Here is a 20,499-nt window from a genome sequence, read left to right as displayed (position 1 = left end):
TTGTCGATAACGCTTAAAATGTATTTTTAGGTCAAAAATTAAAAAATGGCGTGGTCGAAATTAGTCTTAACGTTATTCCGCCCTCAAGGGGCCCATTTTTCCCGCCTCTCCTCTACTTGCATTGCGAACTGTATTGCCTTGTGCGTATACATACACATTGGAATATGACATTTGCAAATTGTACAATTCACAAATGAGGCTGATGAAGTTGAAATCGCTACATTATGCGGATTCGAAAAACGTTAGACCGACTCAGCTACCCTGCAGAAGCAGAAAACAATCACCGATTCCTCACGCATGTCTTTAGATGACTCCCAGTCTTTTCAACGATTTTCAAACAGTTTTACGTGATCGAGTTTGGTGATGAACTTTCAATTTTGCCAATCCTATTCGAGAGTTGTTAAATTTTTGTGGGTCCAGAGCAGGAGTTTTTGATCGGCGAGCAAATATGAGTGGTCGAGGAAAATATCGGCGTTGAATGCCTACGGGTCCGATCTATGTTACGAACGCGTTAAACAAGTCAGCAAACAGTGTAGGAAACACCACACAGATTTACCAAAACTTAGCAGCGTGGACATATTTTAATGAGTCGTGAAAGGTATCTGAGCCATTGACTCCACAACAATCGGTTTAAATTGCAGCTGAACTATAACGAGTTGTATGAGTCGGTTATAGTCATGATTTGAATCATTGAGAATTCCTGGTGCCCGTGCAATTGATGCATTGTTCGCCTAAATTTCCCCCCAATTTGGATAATGGGCTAAAGAGGAAATGGCAGGCTTCTTACCGGCTGTGGGGGTAAGTAAAAGTATGCCTCGACATCAGAATTATTCTCAACGGTTATGAATCTGGTGTACGGAAAATTGACGAAACAGAACCTGAAGTGTATTTCACTGGGTTTTACAGTCAGTGAAGCTACTTTGCTGCTGAAAATTATGGGCAGCGTGACGGGCACTGAATCGGAATCCCACATATCTGCCCTGACAGCCGTCTGACCAGATCTAACTATATTTGGCGTATACGATATCTGCAAAAGATACAAATAATATTTGCTTTTATTTGCCTAGATGTATACATTGGCATAGACCACGGTGTAACGAATGTTATATCTGAAAGTTGGAGTTGACTGGAGAGCGGGAGACTTGCATGTATTGCCAGGGTCAATCCGCTGCAGGATCTAGTGTACGTGCAAGGTCGTTCATGCAAGAATCCTGGTTCACAATTAACTCCATAATATAAACCTCGCCATCACGTAACATTAACGATACGCGCTTGTATCTAGGATGTGCATACCTTGATCCGCTGAAAGCTGTTGGGTGCAACAACACCTTCACTGGGTACTATAGTAAATTCTTTGGGATTAGCGATTGGCACCGGTTTGATGGCACTACGAGCGAAATCTTGGTACGTTAACGATGGTTGTGTGCCGTCGTGCGTGGTCGTTAGACAAAAGGTCACAGGTACAAGCGAGGAATTGTGAAGGCAGACTTCACGTTTCGTCGCGAAACCTTGAAAAATTACTATGCCTTTTACTATTTTTACTAAATTACTAACATGTATAACGATAAGTCATGCTGTACCAATAGACTCCAAGCGACTAGGCAACCTATTCCGTCCATGCATATAGGTATGATATACATATACGTGTGTAAAATCGATTCTGACCTCCCTCGATTTGGACGGGTCAGAAATAAGGTTGGCTTCGGTACCCTCTAACCAATGGCAGTGGTGCATCGAGTCTACGCGACGTGTGTTATTCAATTAATTGGCATATGTTGGATGCCAGCACTGCCAACCTTATTTCGGAGTCATTAAAACGAGGGGGGAAGGTCAGAATCGACTTTCCTCGGGTGTACACTGGATATACATGTAGAGCTCACGCCTCTTACCCAATGCCGTCGTACCGAAATCAAGGCTCTGTTTGTCAAAGTGCAGTGTGGGGCAGATCACGGATCCTCTGAAATATTTTCATACAATATTACGTACTTACAATATGCACGGTTTCCAAACTAAACAAAACCAAAGTGACATGTTTGAACTGTACGTGTCAACATGCATAGTTCGTAAAGAACAAAGTTCCAACATCGAGTTGTAATAGCGTCGAAACGGTGACAATAAATTTATTCCCAAGTAGAACCGATTTCATCACAGAAATATGAAATTTGGCCTAAACTCGATTCAGATTTCCCCTAAAATTATTTCTATTATTATCTATGCTGCCATCTTAAAATTTACGATCTATTTAATGATAGCTCTTTATGATGGTACAAATCCGGCATGAAAACTGAAGGGCAAACTCACAGAAAACATTGACGTGGCTAAAGTTCTGTCCGTCTCACTTTAGCTTGTTATATCCTTACACAATGTAATTACTAATTACTACAGTGAAATTTCAGCATACTTGATAGTCAACGAAATGACCTCGAGACTTTCTTTAATAACGAATTCGATCTTCTCGAGGAAAACGCCATTACGGTTCGACGATAAAGAAATATCAAACGACTTGTATTCTCCAGGTTCAAGTTTCACTTGTGCGGGGCTCACTTCGATCTTACCACCGAAATCGAGGGTCCTTGGAGCGTACACCAACGTACCAGGAATATCGCCTTTATTCCCACAGATCACCTATTTCACAACGATAATAATATTACGAATCATCACTGAACGAGACGTTCTGACGAAACTAATTTTCACCAGCATGCCACTGTGCCCACCGCGCCGCGAGGATTACGTGAAAGAGGTCCTTGGCGCTGGAAACCATGAAACTGGGGTTCAACGCTCACCGCTCCAAGTTTTCGATTCGCTTTATTGTACTATAACGAGTAAGACGAAAGTGAGAAAAGTGATGCGTACCAGATCGCAGGAATAAATATACCATTCGTATATATAATACATAGGTGCAAGAAACGTTTTTTAATCCCACCCACAACTATGATTGAAATTATGTTAAAAAATACTAGCCTAATCGGACCAGGCTTTTACTTGAGGGTCTGTGGTTTGAACCGTACAGGGTCAAGTTCCGTTGCTAGAGCTAAGGTCCTTTTGGTCTGCAGCGCTAGGGCTCGGCTTCACCGAATCATCACAGTATACAGGTACGGTAATATTCATTAATGCCTGCCCATTTTCCGCCAACTTTTTTTATGCTACAATGTGCTCAGTTATGACGCGCACGTCGGCTGCATTAGTCATATGTATAGTTTGCCGGAAGTGGGCAGACATTGATGAATATTACTGTACATACCGAATGCATGGCACAGTGTACAATACTGTATTATATGTATAAGAAAAAAACCTGTTGGATTTACATCTGCAACGTTGATTCTATGGAGAACGCTTTTTTGGTGTAAGTATTACAAGGATTGCCGTGGGAATTACTTACTAGTACGTTGGCGTTACATTCACGAATGTTCTTTAAAATTGTTAAATACCGCAATCCTAGTAATTTGTACTCCGTAAACGCGCTGTCCACATAATTACTGCCGCACCTGAAAGTCTAACAGATTTCTTGTCCGGGCAGGTTTGAAAGTTTTAAAGCATATGCATTTCGAAATTGCTCTAATTCTACAAGAACCGTATACATTATCCGTGTCATAGTACCTCGAAGTGATGATTGGAGCACAAAAATATGGGTCCCACGTCGGCACAAGTCACATTCAATCTGACCAATGGGCCGATGCAAGTTCCACGTAACCTGGTATGTATACGATTGAACCGGGAATAGCATGAAATTTAATTGTCGTAGTGATATATCAATATGCGAGTATCAGTGTACGATTCAATAGTAGTCATTGATAATCTCACGTATGCTAGAATTAATGAAACTTCTTCAATATATGGGATAAATTTACTTGAGGCAAATCCTTTCTTCAGTGCCGGTGATCTCCAAGTATGCTCTGGTTTCAATTACACCAACCTCATCCGGTTCAAATATGAGTGTAATATCCGCCCCGCTGTGTGGCCATATTTGTCCTTCCTTGAACGGCATGCGTAGGTATAATATTATGCATAAATATAAACGTGCAGATGGACTTCTATATGTAGTGATACATATACACCGTTCATCTGTACTCACAGAGTATACAGTTAACATACATTTCGATAATGTTACAAATCTATGGGAGAACTGTTCCTTTCGCAAACTTTGTCAACAGAGACGGCGAAAAATGAGGTAGCGAGGAAAGAGAAAGAAACGAATAATTGTCGCCCTCATACATGTACAAATCATACCTACACCGCGTCGTAAGATCAGTCGGTTTAGATAAATCGAGTGCAATCGCGACCCGCTAAACGAGATGTCAGTCATTGAAACTGGTATACGGACGTATGTCAGTCGATCCGTAAGCAGAGAATTTTTTCCCGCCGCGACATCAACGATTGAACCAACTGCTGTGTATAATATGGTAAAGTGCTCTCCCTCGCTTGTAAGAAATTTTTAATGTTGGGATTGCTTGGATCCCGGCATTTATAAAATACAATAGAATAAAATTGCGAAGGTTTCAAAACTAAAAGTTTCAACGTGGGTATTGTTGATAAAATTTCAACAAACACCACGTATGTGGTTGCTGAAGAAACCAAAGTATTGGGAAAATATAGGTTCGAACTCACCGACGGAATCAGACGGTAGGAAGGATGATGGAACGAAAATGTTTGCTCCGTCAAACAGGACAACTGGTCCGTGTAAACACGTTGGCAAGCCAGTTCATGAACCAGAGCATCGCAAATGTTGTAATGGTCCAGGTCGACGTTCCGTGAAATCTCCATGTTTTTCAACATCTCGAAAGATCTTTGATGCCTATTGGTTTAACGTAAGATAATGCATATATATAATAAGTGTATTTGGATGTTACACTAGTGCATAACGTCTGCCGAAATATCCTTTCATACCTATCGGAAATTATCGGTGAAATTTTTTTGTTTTTTCAATATCCCTCTACGTAAATAGTTCATAATTAGTGAAATGAGTCAGGTGTGGCTTTTTGTAGCTTCGACCCTGTTGCGAGTTACGACAAGACTTCTTCCACTTTTCTATTATATAAGAACTCGTAGCTAGCCATACGGAATTTATATCCTGATTCTGAATGGTTTGTTGGAGAGCAATTTGAATATTACTACGGTTGCGTAATTGCATGTGGTATACGTGGCTCGTAACGCCACTTGCAATTTCTATTATACCAAACAACGATATCCTACAGGTATAACTTGGCAATTCGACAGCTACAAAGCCCAAGCACATGCACGCATCTGCAACGTCTTTGCAGGTAATGTGCCCGGGGTGCGTCCCCCTTCGGAAAGGGGCCGTTCAAATAACACGTAACGCAATATTGCGGGATTTTAGATTTCCCCGACTCTTCGTAAGAGCTTGTAACAATCCTCAACTCCCGGTACAAAAAATGTGTAACTAACCTAGAGCCCCCCCCATTTTACCCCAAAAAAGGTGAAATCGAAACGACTAATGGGAATGAAAACGAGGCGACAATTTTACCGTCTTATGAAAGTTGTAGATCATTAAAAAAAAATCATAGTGAAGCTGGTTCTTTTTACTTTGAAACGTCACCTGGATAATTAATTCACTTCTCTTTTGGTCGCAATATCTAACTTTTTATATCCTGATCGGGAATTCGAAAAAAGATCGCGAGCTTTTAGATAGGACTGCATAACACGTAATTACCCTGCGGTGGAAATCGGTGGATGCTGATCTTTACTAATCTGCGGAGTATAGTTATTTACATAGCTAACTTTTCAACGCGTATTCAATACTACAACGCAATTAATACTTGCATGCCACATCTATGTTTCCGCGATATACATATAACTTGCCGCACCAGGGTCTGTGGGACCCCACCTGATTCTCGCTTGCATGCCACACCTATCGTTTCGGGATATAGGTAATAGAAAAAATTTTTTCTCAAAATACGGGAGCTTAAGCTTCTACTTCGGGGTTTCTGAGACCCCATGTATGGCATGCGAGGGTTAATTTCAAGCCGCAAACTATTGATATGTAGCATTTTATAATTGGGTGCGAAATTGTCGTGCCAAAAGTAAAAAAAAAATTTTTAGCTCGCGATAGATATTGCTTTCATCATATCGATAGGTACACAAGGCTGCCCCGTGAAGTTTTATAATTACACTTCTCGTTCCAACTGATCTCTTCTACGTTCCGCGTATTGTGCCCATTGAAAGTTTAAGATGTAATCACTGCTGTTACGAATAGTAAAAGTAGTCGATGTTGTCAGTCCGAAGTACGTTTCTTTCATCACAATCGTTGGTTGCTCGAGCGTTATAACGCAAGACGTAGCCGTACCGCACAAATCAAGACTAATGATTTCACCTGGAAAAAATTATAAACCTGGCCTGAGCTGCAAACTTTCATATATTGATTGAATCCAAAGCGTGTCCAAGGTCGAGAAGGCATGCACAGCCTGCAGTTAAGTTAAATAAATTATGATATTACTATGTCTTAATATACGACTGGCAATAATGAATATCAGACATCTGTAATGTAATGCAGTATTTGCTGAGTGGGTTTAACAATATCCAATACCTGTGTCATATGTAACAACTAGGCTATCTCTAAAATAGCCACTTTTCTCGGATAAGAAATTAACCGTCACTTGCATAGCTGCTCCTTCGACGATATTTCCTTTTCTCGGGTAAACCGTGAATGGGCTGTAAATGTCATTCAAAAATTTGGAAATTGAAGCAAAAATGATATTTGACTGTCCCTCGGGAACCCTAAATTCACCACCATTAATAGTCTCTGCACTCAAGATACGTTAGAAAACAGAAAAGCAAGAATTAAAAGAGAATGAAAGAGGGAAAAAGAGAGGGGGAGAGGTAGAAGAGAAGGAGGGAGGGGTAATAGGGTGGGTACTGTGTACAATTATCATGTTCGATGTTTCCTCGCTATGTATAAATGAACACCTCCAAAAGTTGATTCTAAAACGGAAGTAGTGTCTAGGGTAGGTACTAATTGATTTGGGTTGGTGTTGTGGTGAAAATCAAAAGCGCCTGTTTTCAGTGGTTTCTACATAGTTCATACTGCGATAGCATCTTAAATCAGTATCCCAGAAACTATGTACTTCCATTTCAAAATCAGAATCGATCCACGCAGGTGTACACGTCCATACATACACCAATAACGTACCTGTTTGTGGTAAGAGAAAAGGCGGCAGGCACGTCGCTGATATTACGTACGAGTAAAGATCTCGAAGATAGGGCTTTCACCGGCGTTTTGGGTAGATCGATAGCGTCGGGAAAATTCAGCAATGGTCGAGGTCCAATTGCTAAGGCCAATAAAACGTAAATAATCGCTGACGGGCGAAATATCTAATCTCTTATAACGCCAATTGGTAAGACTGCATTAATAAATGTACGAATGGAATTACAGGTCCTCAATTTCAGTTCTATACCGTTATTATTATTATTATACATTGACGGTGGGATTTCTTTCCAATTTTATGCATTCGATTCATTTTACCAAGTGCAATATTTAATTGATGTTAGTCTTTTTTTTCCCCCTTTTACTCTAACAAAAAGGTATATTCAATTTTAGAGAACTATTCAATTCGCATCATTTCCGTTAATCGTATGTAATTTCTCGATTATAGGTGAAACCTGTAGTTACACAGGTATATCCACGGCGTATTTTTAACCCGTGGAAGAATATAATATTGCAAGAAGGTTAAATAGATCTAATTGTTGAGATCTCAACTACAGAAGAATTACTATCAATTTTTACCTAAAATGGGTATCACGAACACGTCAGAACCCATAGAAAAAGTTGCCTGGTGCTTGTAATCCCGTCTCTCCTCTGGATAAAATTTGACATCGTAAACGGCACTTATTCCTGGTGCTAATTTTTTCCGGTACATTGCATCACGAGACTCGACTCTGAACCACGGACTCTCTATTCGATTCATCTTCAAGTATTGCGAAACCTGTGACATCACAAGAGCCATCCATACTTAGCTAGCATCACTTTTTCACCCCCTGGACCCGCGCCTGTGCGGTAGTGTAGTAGTTGGTCTTAATACACGTATGGAAATGTAAGAATGCATTCGAACAAAAATCGATCAATTGAATTTGCAATCTATTATTAGGTTACATATATGTACCTCAAAGTAATCTACTAACGATACAATGATGACCTCATATCTAGCTCGCGATTATGATCACCTCTTAGGGTCCACTATTTATAAATTATAGCTAACTATGCCGGCTAATGTTCACAGCCAATGATTATTGGATAGCGAAGAACAAGCATAGCGTGAAACCTCTAAATGTAACGATATTCTGAATTCTCGATAGAGGTAAAATAAAATTTCAGGTCGACAAATTTCAAGTTGGATCAAATTTTTTATTTCGACACTTTTTGAATGTGGACCCGAAAATACGCAGAACAAAGACTGATCGCAAAAGAAGCGACTTAACGAAGTTGCTCAATTAATCACTAGTTGTTAAAACGGATGGTCCTTTAACATATCTTTATACTTTTACGCATGACGTTCGAATTACATTAATATTTTGGGCATACAAAGCGAACACATTGAAATGAACGGCGCGTAGATTTGAATAACCACTTCTACCGAATTGAATACCGGCCCTTGTTTCTGATGAAGAAAAATTTCGGAAAATCAGATGTCAACATGTGCTTTTTTCAATTCTGATAGACAGAAAACAGACGGCAAAACGCTAACGTAAGCAAAATTTACCATCAGATTGCCAGAAATTTATTGCCCTTTACAATTCCACCTAATTGTATATTTGCGGTTTTCCCGTATGTTGCCTCATTTCTCTGCGATCTATTTGTCCTCTAGATTATTTCACTCAAGGTGCTTTGCATAAAACATGTGGCTACTATAGAAATAGTAGTATAGTTTAGGTGGAATCTGTGCAGTTATCTGATACTTAACCGAACATGTGCGTTTATGAAACACATATAGTCAAGTATGCAATTATTGTGTATTTCGGAGATGACATACAGCGCTCGAAAAGTCAACTTCCAGAGCAGGTGTTGTAAAAATACACTTAACTATACTGCAGCGCTTACCGAGGTAATGTTTTTGATGGTCACAGTTACAGTGTAATTACTCCCAGGAGAAAACTGTTGGAATACAACGATGCTGGGGATAACACGAAAGGGAACATCCGAGTGATCAGCATTCAATTCTTTTTCATGCTCTCGCTTTATTAAACTCTCGGTACGCTCCTCCGTTGTCAATAACATTTGCTTTACGTAAGAAGAGGGTGAGATTCGGCGCTGCAAAAGGAAAAAGTCATCTCGTTCTTCAACAAGTCGATCGTACTTTTACATACCCGCGCCGAACTTACGGAAACAGACTTGTTTCTATTCTCACTATCCAGGAGGACTGTGAATATCTGTACATAGTCGGCAATTCTTTGTTCCTTCTCGGGCGATGATACAAGTTTATTCTTAATAAATTCCATTTCCTCCCAGGTTTAATCGCCCAGCAATAAATATGTCAATCAATCCAACCCACCATTGAAGGCCACGAAATAGGATTAGAAATAAAACACAATTCATTTTTCTCTTCTTTTTTTTTTTTTATATTCACCACTTGGGCATCCATCAAAACAATGAACCAGTTATAGCCGAAAAGCTTATCGTTTGTTTATAGAAGGCACGACGATGAAATAATCTAACTTTTAAATTAGCTTTACCTTGACGAACGTCGGGGTTAGCAAACGCAGTTTCGAAACCGAAAGTATGATTGAGCTCAAAATCTTAGTGCCACATCTTCGCGATAAGAACAGCGAACCACCCAAATTTCACGCGAATCGGTTCTTCCTACAAAACAAAGTTCAATCGCGGTCCAATAAATCACTTCCATTTTGCCCACCATTTTCTGACTAACAGAAATTGCGAGCAGTTTTGAACACACATAAGTAGGTAGAAATTAAGAGATAATACAATATGTAATAATAATGAAAATCATGGCATTTTCATGACTCGTAGTGTGAATTTCTGACGAACAGATTATTTAAATTGAATACTACGGTAATTATCAGTAAATTTACACTAAGATTCGACTGCTTGTATGACGTAATTAATAAGTGCTTCATAAAAAATTGGGTACCTTGTAATAATTAGTTACAAAACTATCGGCATATTATTATAATAATTGCACCATGGATTTTCTATAGAAACGACATTATTACAGTTCTTAGCTTGCTGCACCGGGTTCACTTTCTGTAAGATTTCCCTAGGATTTCGCCTCTACTATTAGTCGAAAACTGGGGAAATTACATACGTTGTGCACGTGGGATTTTCAACACTTGTTAACAAAACCAACGTAAAAAAGTGAGATATACGCGAAAAGAAGTTAGTCATCTCTCCGCTCATTTTTGATTGTTTTTGAAAAAAAACATAAAAAATCTTGTTCTGTTCGCAGAAATTATAACAATCCGATAGAGAAAAAAAAACTGATGTTCAATTATTAATTTGATGACTGCAAATTTCGTTTAATCAGAGGGTTGATACATCGCTTATAACATTTGCTTGAGTAATTGTAGACTTACACCAATCTTTGCATGCGTACCGAATTAATCAGAAAAATGTCGCTGACCTGAAAAGTACGCGTTTCCTAACCGACAGACCGGATTAAGGTAATGCGTTATTCGTAACAAAAATTATTGCTGCAAAATAGTGATTTAGAATAGAAATTTATAAATAACTAGCAGCCCATCCCGGCTTCGCACGGGCATATAATAATATTAGGTAATAATATAAATGTTATTTTTTTAGAAACTCACTGTAAACATTGTGTATTTTCTTTTATTATATTATTATATGCCCGTGCGAAGCCGGGATGGGTTGCTAGTTATGCTGTTAAAATGTAGCTTATATGACACGTTCGTAGATTTACCATAGCAGCGTCATCTATTGATTACTTACTCAACCCAGTCGAAAGGTATCGACATCTGTTAGAATCATTCGGAGTTAACAGATAATTGTGACTGTCAAATAATAACAGACAAATAATTAGCAATATATTATAATTGCGACTATAATTTGAGATTTAAACTATCCTATCTCTCAAGTTGGATCGAACTGCACATGGTGTGCGTATTTTATTATAATCGGTTAAGTGGTTTAGGAGTCCATTGAGGACAAACATCGTGACACGAGATTTATATATATTAAGAAGACAAGAAGATAAGATAACGTAAAGTATTAATGGTATTTTAAAGTCATCATACGGATTGAACGACTTGGTTGTTATGTATTGGTAAAGTTTGAAAATGCTGCATTTATTGTATAAAACGACACCTTCATTAAAGGTAATAATGTTAAGGTACCGAAACATTGGTTAAAAAATCACTACTTTGCAACTTTAGAATATCTTTGACGGAGTCGAGTTTTCATAAATTGCTACTACGTGCTGCTTCGTCACGATTTACCGTATTACAAACAATTCTGAAATTGCCAACAACGACTATTTCTAAAATCGCATGGTTATATCAAAGTTACGAACTTCAACGTCATTAATAATGAGAACCCTTATGGGACAAAATGAGTAATAAATATTACACCTGTAAATCGAGTAACTATATCTTTTATTTACATTAACTCATATCCCCTAGATAAATACATTCTTGCATACATACATTTGTTAAACTGACAGGCGGATATAAAACTTAAAATTTGTAAATATACACAATTTACAGACACCAGGGCAGTAACTGTAACAAAAAATATATGTAGGTGTATTCAATGTGGAACCCTTCTTTTTCAAATTGATTTTTTTACATTTAACGGTAAGAAACGACTCTGCTACAGTCGTAACTGAGCTTACTGGCGCTTTGCATAACATACCCTAATTGTAAGTAATTGGCCCCTCGGTACATACATTATTAATCGTATAACATTATCTATTCGTCATGTGTTATCAGTACCTGTTTCCTGCGCTATGATTTTCTGTCACGTGACCATATCTTCCCATTGCCTATTTTTGTGAGGGTGAAAACATACCCGCACATAGATGTTATAACATAATGCGCGCACACCGGTTTTCAGTTGATGGGAACAAAAAAAAGCAAAAGGTAAACTTATCGTTCCTATCACAACAATAAGCCCTCCTAAATCGATGCCTACATATTTTTTATACTTTGTGTGTGTGTGTGTATGCAATACCGGAAATGTGAGCATTTATTGGGCTCGTGGAGCGAATTCAAGCTTACCAATAGCGCTCTGGTATACATTGCAACCTTGGACCTATACATATTGTACATATATATTCTTTACGACAGAAGGTTTCCTTGGAACCCAGAACCGGGGAATCTGCCTGTCAAGAAACTGTAGCGAAAACTTGAAAAACTGCTATAATACCTATGCTCCATAAGAGTTATGTTTTTCTAGAATATATGAAGACTGAACTATCGGTTTCATCGCAAATAAATAATGTTTTGGAAAAAAAAATAACATCAATTCTTCGAGTACTTAACTGCAGTGATCAGATAATACATAAGTTCAATAACATGAATCTTCTCTGAGTGTGCTGACTGATGTAATTGTAAGCACTACATCTTTCTTCTCATCGTATATCAACCATAGCTGAACGCGTTAGTACCGAACTACTGCATTCCATGCCGTTTAGCAATTGATTACAAGTGAAAGTTAGTACTTGTAATTTGCCAAGTTAGAGATAATTACTGCGACGAAAAAAAATTGTCTGAAATCTATTTTGTGTGGCTATTTGTTATATCACTGATTGATTAGGCCAATTTTTCCGTGTGCAGTAAATTTCATTGCAAGTGGAAATACTATAACTTCTCGATACTAATACTTGAGTTAGACCTCAATTCTGCGTGCAGAAGTAGGACCTTGTTTCTCAAAATCAAACACCAGGAAACAAGAAAAGAGTAAACCTAGAGGCTCAACTGCAACTACATACTGCAACGCCTTGTTAAGAAAAACGAAAAGAGGCATTCAAATAAGAAAAAAAAAAAAAAAGGAGATGGTTCAAATTCCCCTTCCCAAAGTAGTGAAATCTATTACCGTTTACTAAATCGCCGCGACATCTCCTTTTGCTCTCGATAGCATCATAAATCAGACTGTGTTTTAGTTCTCTTCAGTACACTATACCGGGAGTTTTCAGTGAAGGGTCCTGACGCGAACGTTGTTTCGCTGGCAGATAGGCAACAGGAATTACATCTTATACACTGTAAGGGGAAAGGTCCGTTTGGACCTTTCACCAGCGTTATTGGACACTAAAATAATCGGAAGCTAGATTGGACACAGACCGATTGGACACTAGCGGTATTGCAGACACGGCCTCAACGGGTCTCAAAGATTGCATGTATATATTCAAATGCTCGATTAAATCTAAAATTGTCAGATATGGCAAAGTAATGCTGAAATCCCATTTTCAAACTTCGAAGAGAAGAATCTTTGGTTCTTCGTAGTCAGTTTGAAAATGGGACTCGAGCATCACTATCTCATGCACGTCTCACAATTTTGGTTTTAATCGAGCATTTAAATATATTTATTCAATCTTTGGACCCGATGGGGCCGTGTCTGTAAGACCGCTTGTGCTACCTGGTCCAATCGAGCTACGCCCAAAAGGGCTCGTATCTAATCGGAGCCGTGTCAAATCGGGCAGTATCCAATAAATATCATGTACAATACAGATTTCGATAATTTTTGGTGTCCAACAACGCTGGTATCCAATCAGGGTTCACCTTATCACCTCAAATTAAGTGCCTCAAATATAACTTTGGTTGCCTATCTGCCGACGAAAGCTCAATTGCGTCAAGAGTCCTCACCGAAAACTCTCAGTGTAATCTCACTTCTGAGCCCGAAGGGGTTCACTTTTTAGAAAATCCAAAAATAAGAAAAAAAAAAAATAGAAAACTGCGATCATCACTGTCCACGCCTCAATCTGCCAGGCTTCTAACTTCTCACGATTTTTACTACAGCAGTTTAGATTTTCTATGAAAAGGGAAAGCCTACCAAAGCAATGGTGTTGGCATTTGACAAGGATCAATTTCTGTTACTAGGTAGAAAATGGCCCTCAGGGATTCCTCCATTACCGATCCGTCATTTGTTATTTTACACACGGAATACCAGTCTGAGTAGAACGACCGATTCTACAGAAATTCGTTCTACAGGGCAAATGTTCTACAGAATATGTTCTACAGACCCGTTTCTACAGAATTTCTTCCTACAGAAAGGAATTCGAGATTCACATCAGAAATAATACTCCATGAATTGTTGTATAGGAGAATTGTTCTACAGAATAGTTTTCTACGGAAGATTTTTCTATAGAACAGTTTTCTAATTTCACACATCCGACACAATACCCGTTCGACACAACACACATGCAACACGCATATAAATTCAAACCACATAATTTCAATTAAATTAGATCAAATTGAATTAAATTACAATGTTTTTAACAATTCGACGATTGCTCTGATTTTGTGTTGCGTTGAACAGAATCTCTAGCCAAAAATTGTGGAAAAATATATTGTAGAACAATTTTTCTGTAAAATTATACTCTGTAAAAGAATTTACTGTAGAAACAAGTTAGTAGAACATATTCTGTAGAACACTTGCTCTGTAGAACTGATTTCCGTAATATCGAACCGCGTTCGTTTGAGTATGTCATATTTACAACTACACACAACTGTGACGTAAACTTGAAACTCTATATTAAATAGTATACGAGAGTCACCTAACACAAATAGAGCTATCCTATTTTCTGTGCTATCGCTTGTCGTGGGACTGACGGCAAAACCAAACCAATATTATAAGTGAATGCGCAGATATGTTATTGGTCTGGCTTTTCTTTTCATGCAATATTTTTTGTCATTCAAACTATCTTCGTACATACAGGTACATCAATCGTGGCATATATCGTAAAGAACTTGTTCATGGTATATCCACTGTTAGTACGAATTGTTCGTTCACCCAATTTCACAAGGAATAAGTTTATCACATTGAAAACAAGAATGGCAATTGTGCCTCTTGTCGTGGAGTTTAGATATTTAGCTAAGCTCAAAACCTGCACCTGCTTGTATAGCGTATAGAAGCTTTTCCCTTAGTGTCCTTTCGTCAGGAAATTCCGGAAGTTTTAAAAGGTTCATGCAGGTGCTCGAAGTCGGAAGCCGATCGACGCTACCTGCGTGTTGAATGCAGAAAGGTGGATCAAGTTCCTGAAAACAAAGAGATGACCATCATTATTCGGTTGGAACCGATTTGAGAAGCTCAATGTAGAAACACCAGCGTTTGTACGAGGCACAAGGTAAACCGCAAAAAATCTTATCCGGGTGTAGTTAACCCGAGTTCAAACCTTAGGTAGCCGGTTCAGCGCCTGAACGGTGGGACCCGTGGTAAAATTACTGTGAGTCGCCGCTCAGGTCTTCCTCGACAGGCTAATGATTTGAGCTCAGACCCTCCCATTTCACAGTCATGCACGCTACGCTACTACAGTCACTTTATTTAGTATCAGTATCGTTTAGTTTCTTTCTCGTTTCATCATACCTTGAATCCAAGCAGTGGTGGTCGACTGCAACTTGTCACAAATTTGAGCAGTTGACTTCTCTGTTGGTCCGTGAATTCGTCAGCAATTTTCCAAAAGGAAATTATTGTAGGGTGATCGGGGGTATACCCTCCGGTATAGTTTGTATGTAGTTTCAAGTCGCGTACATCGACAGGTATCTGTGCACCGGAGATTAAGACCTGTAGTTCTTTATTATTGAACATTTGAAGCCAGTCGAGGGATACGACATTACTTATGCCCTGCTTGAATGCATAGCACTGGGCTCTTATCTGTTTGTTTAATTTGTAGTCAGCCATTAAATGGATGTATTCTATCCGATTGTGCGAAGTTACTGTGACGTTCGCTCCTCCAGGCTTGAGCTCGTCAATGCGCCTCTCCCCAAGTTCATCAGATAAAACTGTAAAGTCTAACCCCAGTTCGGTAACATCGCCTTGATAACTTTTCAGATACAAGAGATTCCTGTACATTATTGGATCGAGGGAAGCCAAGTGATGAACGTCAACATCGGCTTGCCTGCCGACAATTTTTGATAAAAAAAATTCGGCAAACGGCAATTCAACTAACAAATTCTCGTACAGTGCCTTTCCCAATATACGACCAATGAAGTAGTAGTGTTTTGGAAAATCATCAACAAGAAGGTGCACCGTTGGATTCGGATACAACATGTTGTCTTTGGTCAGCCTGAAAAATCCGCGATTTGGATCAAAGCTGGTTTTTAACAATTCTGAAAGAAACTCTCGGAATAGTCCACCCCCATCTACACCAGCCTCTTCAAGACCAGCTGCGTTCACCAATTGAACCTTCATTTTCAGCCTCAACTCAGACTCGTTCTCTGGTGAAAGTTTGTCAAACGCATCCTCGTACAAGTAATTCCGTCTCACAGCAATCTGTATGTATGGACCCCGCATGAAATTCGTCCATTCGCCTTGCTGTTCCTCTTTGTCGTGATTCAAGAGAGATTGAAATACCACTACACGATCATTGAATGGCACAACAAAGGGTATTTCACGAAGCAGCGTAAGCGTTCGCACTTCCTTTGTCGACCAAGGAGGGCCTTCCTCCAAATCTTCACGAGTAAATGCTCGCAGTCCTTGAAATGGTACATACCCTCTTAATCTGCGACGTCGGAATGTAAAATCCTGTGGTTTGTCCAGTGGTATCACAATGTTCGACGCTATCCAATGGCCTTCAGGGCAAAATTGTTTTCTCAGATCACGAGTGTGAAGTTGCCGCAGCAAACCTACGGTTACTTTGAACAAGTGCACCCACATTTGTGTGTTTTGGTGAGTTTGGGTAGCAGAGGCACCAAGTACTGCAGTTTTATAATCATCTCGTACTGTCGGCCGGGTATCGGGGAACGCGAGCTCGACCAAGCCCAAGCAAACCCCTTTCAAATGAGCAGAAAGTGGCACTAGTTCCACAGTCGTGAATGGCATTGTCTGTTGGCTAGCACCACTTGTTCCAACTTGGGAGCCATCATTGAAGAATTCAGTGTCGTGCAGCGTTGCAATAAGCAGGCTGAAGAGCGAGCAAAAAACTGCCAAAAGTGGTACAATCTTTTTTGTATTATCTGCATCTAGGGCGATACCTCGAGAAACTACTTGGAGTAGAAGAGTGACACCCCCAAACAGGGATGTCTGACGAACAGACATTAGTGCCGTCCATAAATGACGAAGGAACGACGGTTTGAACGCAAGCATGTAGAGTAGTTTATATTTAGGAACAGCCATTTTGTTAGTTATCAAAAGATTGTGGCACAATTGACATAGGGCTTGGAGCATAAGGGGATCCTCGCTTTGATCCACCACCACAAGAATACCTTGTACACGATTTTCTGCATTCAACATTTCTATGCATTTTTGACGTATGTCCGCTTCATCCTGATCGACCATATCAGTGTCTGTGTCACTGTCCGATTCGTCGGTGAAATTTAAACTCTGCTCTATAGGTGGGGAGGCTATTGTCGAACTCAGCGATGCCAAAACTTGAAGGTAGTTCGTCAGAGTGTTCCTTGACCTTCTGCAGGCTGTGGGTGCAAAGATGAAGACGGAGACATTAGCAATGCAATATACACCAAGGTATGGACAACATTTCAAACATATAAAATATCAAATGTACATTTGCATTAGTGTTCATAATTGTCACTGTCAATCTGAATATTATAATTATTGTAATTCTCCAAACTGTGTATCACTTACCAAATCTGACTGGTTCCAGAGATAATATGCTGTACAAAAGGCACAGAGTAGGCTCATTTGCAAGTCTATTTATACAATCGATTAATTGTTTATACGGGAGATTTTGAAATTCTGTCAATGCAGGTAAGACAAGCATCTTAATTGGCTCTGACATTCTTGGCGCAAGAATGCTGTAGCAGAACTCTTCAAGTATCGTAATGGAAAATTTGTTATTCTCTTCCATGGTATGAATAAGTCCAAGCGGTCGTTTAATCATATCCAATAGACATGCCGCCATCGGTGTCGGTGGTACAGGCGTTGCTTCCAACAAAGGAGGCACTTTTTCATCTATCAACCTTCTCAATTGCACAAAGTACTTGTTTTCTGCCAAATATACAAATATGCCGATCAAATGGCGATCTGTTTCTGTCTTTAAAATACCCTCTGTATTTTCTTTCACAGTGAACACTTCCAGGACTCGCAGAGGAACTGCTATAGAACGAGCAGGATCTTGAGAAACCGTGTCAACTATTTTCCGCATTGATAATTTGAGAATCCACCTTAAAAATGGGCAAAAAAGCTGATGGTATTATTTCAAACTCTATAAAACAAAAGTGCTTACCACTCAAAAAAAAGACCAATTTAACAGCAGACGGGGCAAACAAAGCAGAAACATTAAATCACTTTATGGAAACGACATATCTCACATGCATTTTTCACGTATTGGTGCCAAAGAATGTGACTACAAAAATTACAAAAATTAAAGTATTCTCTTCCCTCTGATTTTTTTCGATTCTTTATTCACCTCAATATGCTGAGTAAAACATCACAAGGATGCAATATTGATTTTATAAAAACTCAGATCGCTAAAGTCGTTACACCCTCCTGGCAAATTGGTCTTCGTAGTTGCATTCAAATTGAGAAATTGCTTGTAGCCATAAAGGGACAGTAGTATTTAGAAAAAAATTTCAACCCCAATGACCCTCAATCAGCTTCAAAACGAAAACGCTTGCCAGTTACGCCCTACTCAACTGGTATTCTGCTTTTGAATTAATTAGAGAAATAGTACACTTTATTTCATAAACGTACCGTAATCTCCATGACCACTCTGTAGATATGGTAGTCAGTTCTTTTATGCGTTTGTGATCTTTCAAGACGTGTCTAAGTATCCATAGCAATCTGGATCCATCTAGAGCTTCGTCATAGAAAAATAACAATTGTCTGAGCAAAGGGGAAATCTCTTCCAAGCTTGGCGGATTATTACCCAATGCCTTCTGCGCTACATCAAAGTTGTGCCTTTCATGCTCACGCTTTAATTGTCTAGTTACAAATTGACGAATCTGAGCTTGGATTTTCACAGCGGCGTCATGCCTTTGACGCTGTTGTTCTCGTTTTAAACGTTCCAATTGAGCATGCTGCAGTAGCACAGCTTTTTCATCACGACGGCTAGCACCAGCTAGATTTTGTTGGGGTTTTCGTCTGTAGTCTCCGTCAAAGCTATACATGACGTTACTTCAATCAAAAAAAATTACACGTCCGTTCTCTTGTGAGTCACTTGAAATTCAACAATGAAGACTCCCCAATCGGCCTGAATTCACAGATAGAAACATATTGACAATAGTGAATAATGATAAATGAGATTTAGAAGCATTCGATGCATTGGTTCATTATGATTGGTTGGGCATGAATTTTTTTTCAGCAACCAGCAGAATCCTAACTGACTAAATTATATCCTTTGCAGTATTACAGTCGTGGTATTTTGAACTGTTCAAATTTAGTCCAGTTTCACCTTCGTGAAAATATCTATTGTGAAAAATTATCTGTTCACTAAGTATAAAATTACTCGATTACTTTTCTCTGCGAATTCGGCTCTTTATAGCAAGGTTATGCCCGTATTAATTGATTATTGCCACACTGCGTAACCACGCAACGTCAATAAATTATGCTTGTGTTTAACAATTACGAAATCTAAGGAGAATGTTTCACCACCATTACTCACTTTATCACTAAAAATCACTCGAAATAAATTATAATATTACAATAATGTTACGATTACACGTTAGTCATTGAATACACGCCATATTGAATTGATGAATAATATCACTAGCATGGAGACTAGAGTAAAGGAGTCCGATCTTCGTACACTTGATCCGGGATCAAAAATCCGTACAATAAGGCTTACGCTGGCTGACGCTGAAGGCGCTGATATCGCAAAGATCCGACGAGTGTTGGGCTTATAGCGTTTTCCACTGGTTGCACTGAGTGTGCACTGAGAGCGCACTAGCGGTAGACTCGTATTTCCAGCGTGTTCCACTGGCAGCTCGGGTTCGTAAATTTAGCACTGAGTGTGTAAAATATTACCCTGAAACCGGTAGTCGGTGTCAAAGCAGTGCAATTATGGCTGCCGATCGTGAAAGAGTCGAAATAGATGCTGTGAGAGCTTAACTCTTTTACTAGATCTAATTTCATCTTCGTCTAGCAGTGATGATGACTTGCTGGACCCGAAAGATAGAGGAGAGACTCGCAAAATCTCAAATTTCATACGAGTAATCCACAGCATGTCCGATATCGAAGTATGGATACACATTTTTTCAGCTTTTAGAGGCTAACTGCTAGGTATATTTCAGGAGATTGGGACAATTTGACTTACTGCTCATTAATTTTTATCTTTTCAATTTTTGTTTACCCTGTATGCTCGTGCCTAACATTTGTGACATTTATTTACAAACGAAAAATTACCGTTACACTTGTTTGAAAAACTGACAGTCGCGCTGTTGGTCAAGTAACGTCACATTATT

At 39.2% G+C, this 20,499-nt stretch overlaps 1 protein-coding gene across 2 annotated transcripts; it reads right to left on the bottom strand.

Moving 5' to 3' along the window:
• Positions 1 to 11,560: 11,560 nt before the first annotated feature.
• On the bottom strand, positions 11,561 to 19,779 carry LOC124177620 (ubiquitin-protein ligase E3C). Of its 2 annotated transcripts, XM_046560191.1 has the most exons (5): positions 19,701 to 19,776; positions 18,791 to 19,289; positions 17,723 to 18,261; positions 15,506 to 17,550; positions 11,561 to 15,177 (listed from the first exon to the last, which is right to left on the bottom strand). In XM_046560191.1, the coding sequence occupies exons 2-5, from the start codon at positions 19,204 to 19,206 to the stop codon at positions 15,010 to 15,012; spliced, it is 3,168 nt and encodes a 1,055-aa protein (XP_046416147.1). In that variant the 5' UTR covers positions 19,207 to 19,289; positions 19,701 to 19,776; the 3' UTR covers positions 11,561 to 15,009. The 2 variants fall into 2 exon arrangements, with proteins under 2 accessions (XP_046416147.1, XP_046416139.1); XM_046560183.1 differs by having other exon boundaries at positions 18,791 to 19,779.
• Between the last annotated feature and the right edge of the window lie 720 nt (positions 19,780 to 20,499).

Source organism: Neodiprion fabricii, chromosome 1, assembly GCF_021155785.1.
Source record: "Neodiprion fabricii isolate iyNeoFabr1 chromosome 1, iyNeoFabr1.1, whole genome shotgun sequence".
In the NCBI taxonomy this organism is placed as follows: Eukaryota; Metazoa; Arthropoda; class Insecta; order Hymenoptera; family Diprionidae; genus Neodiprion; species Neodiprion fabricii.
The sequence above is the reverse complement of the archived record's forward strand: the minus strand, read 5'-3'. Positions and strand labels throughout refer to the sequence as shown.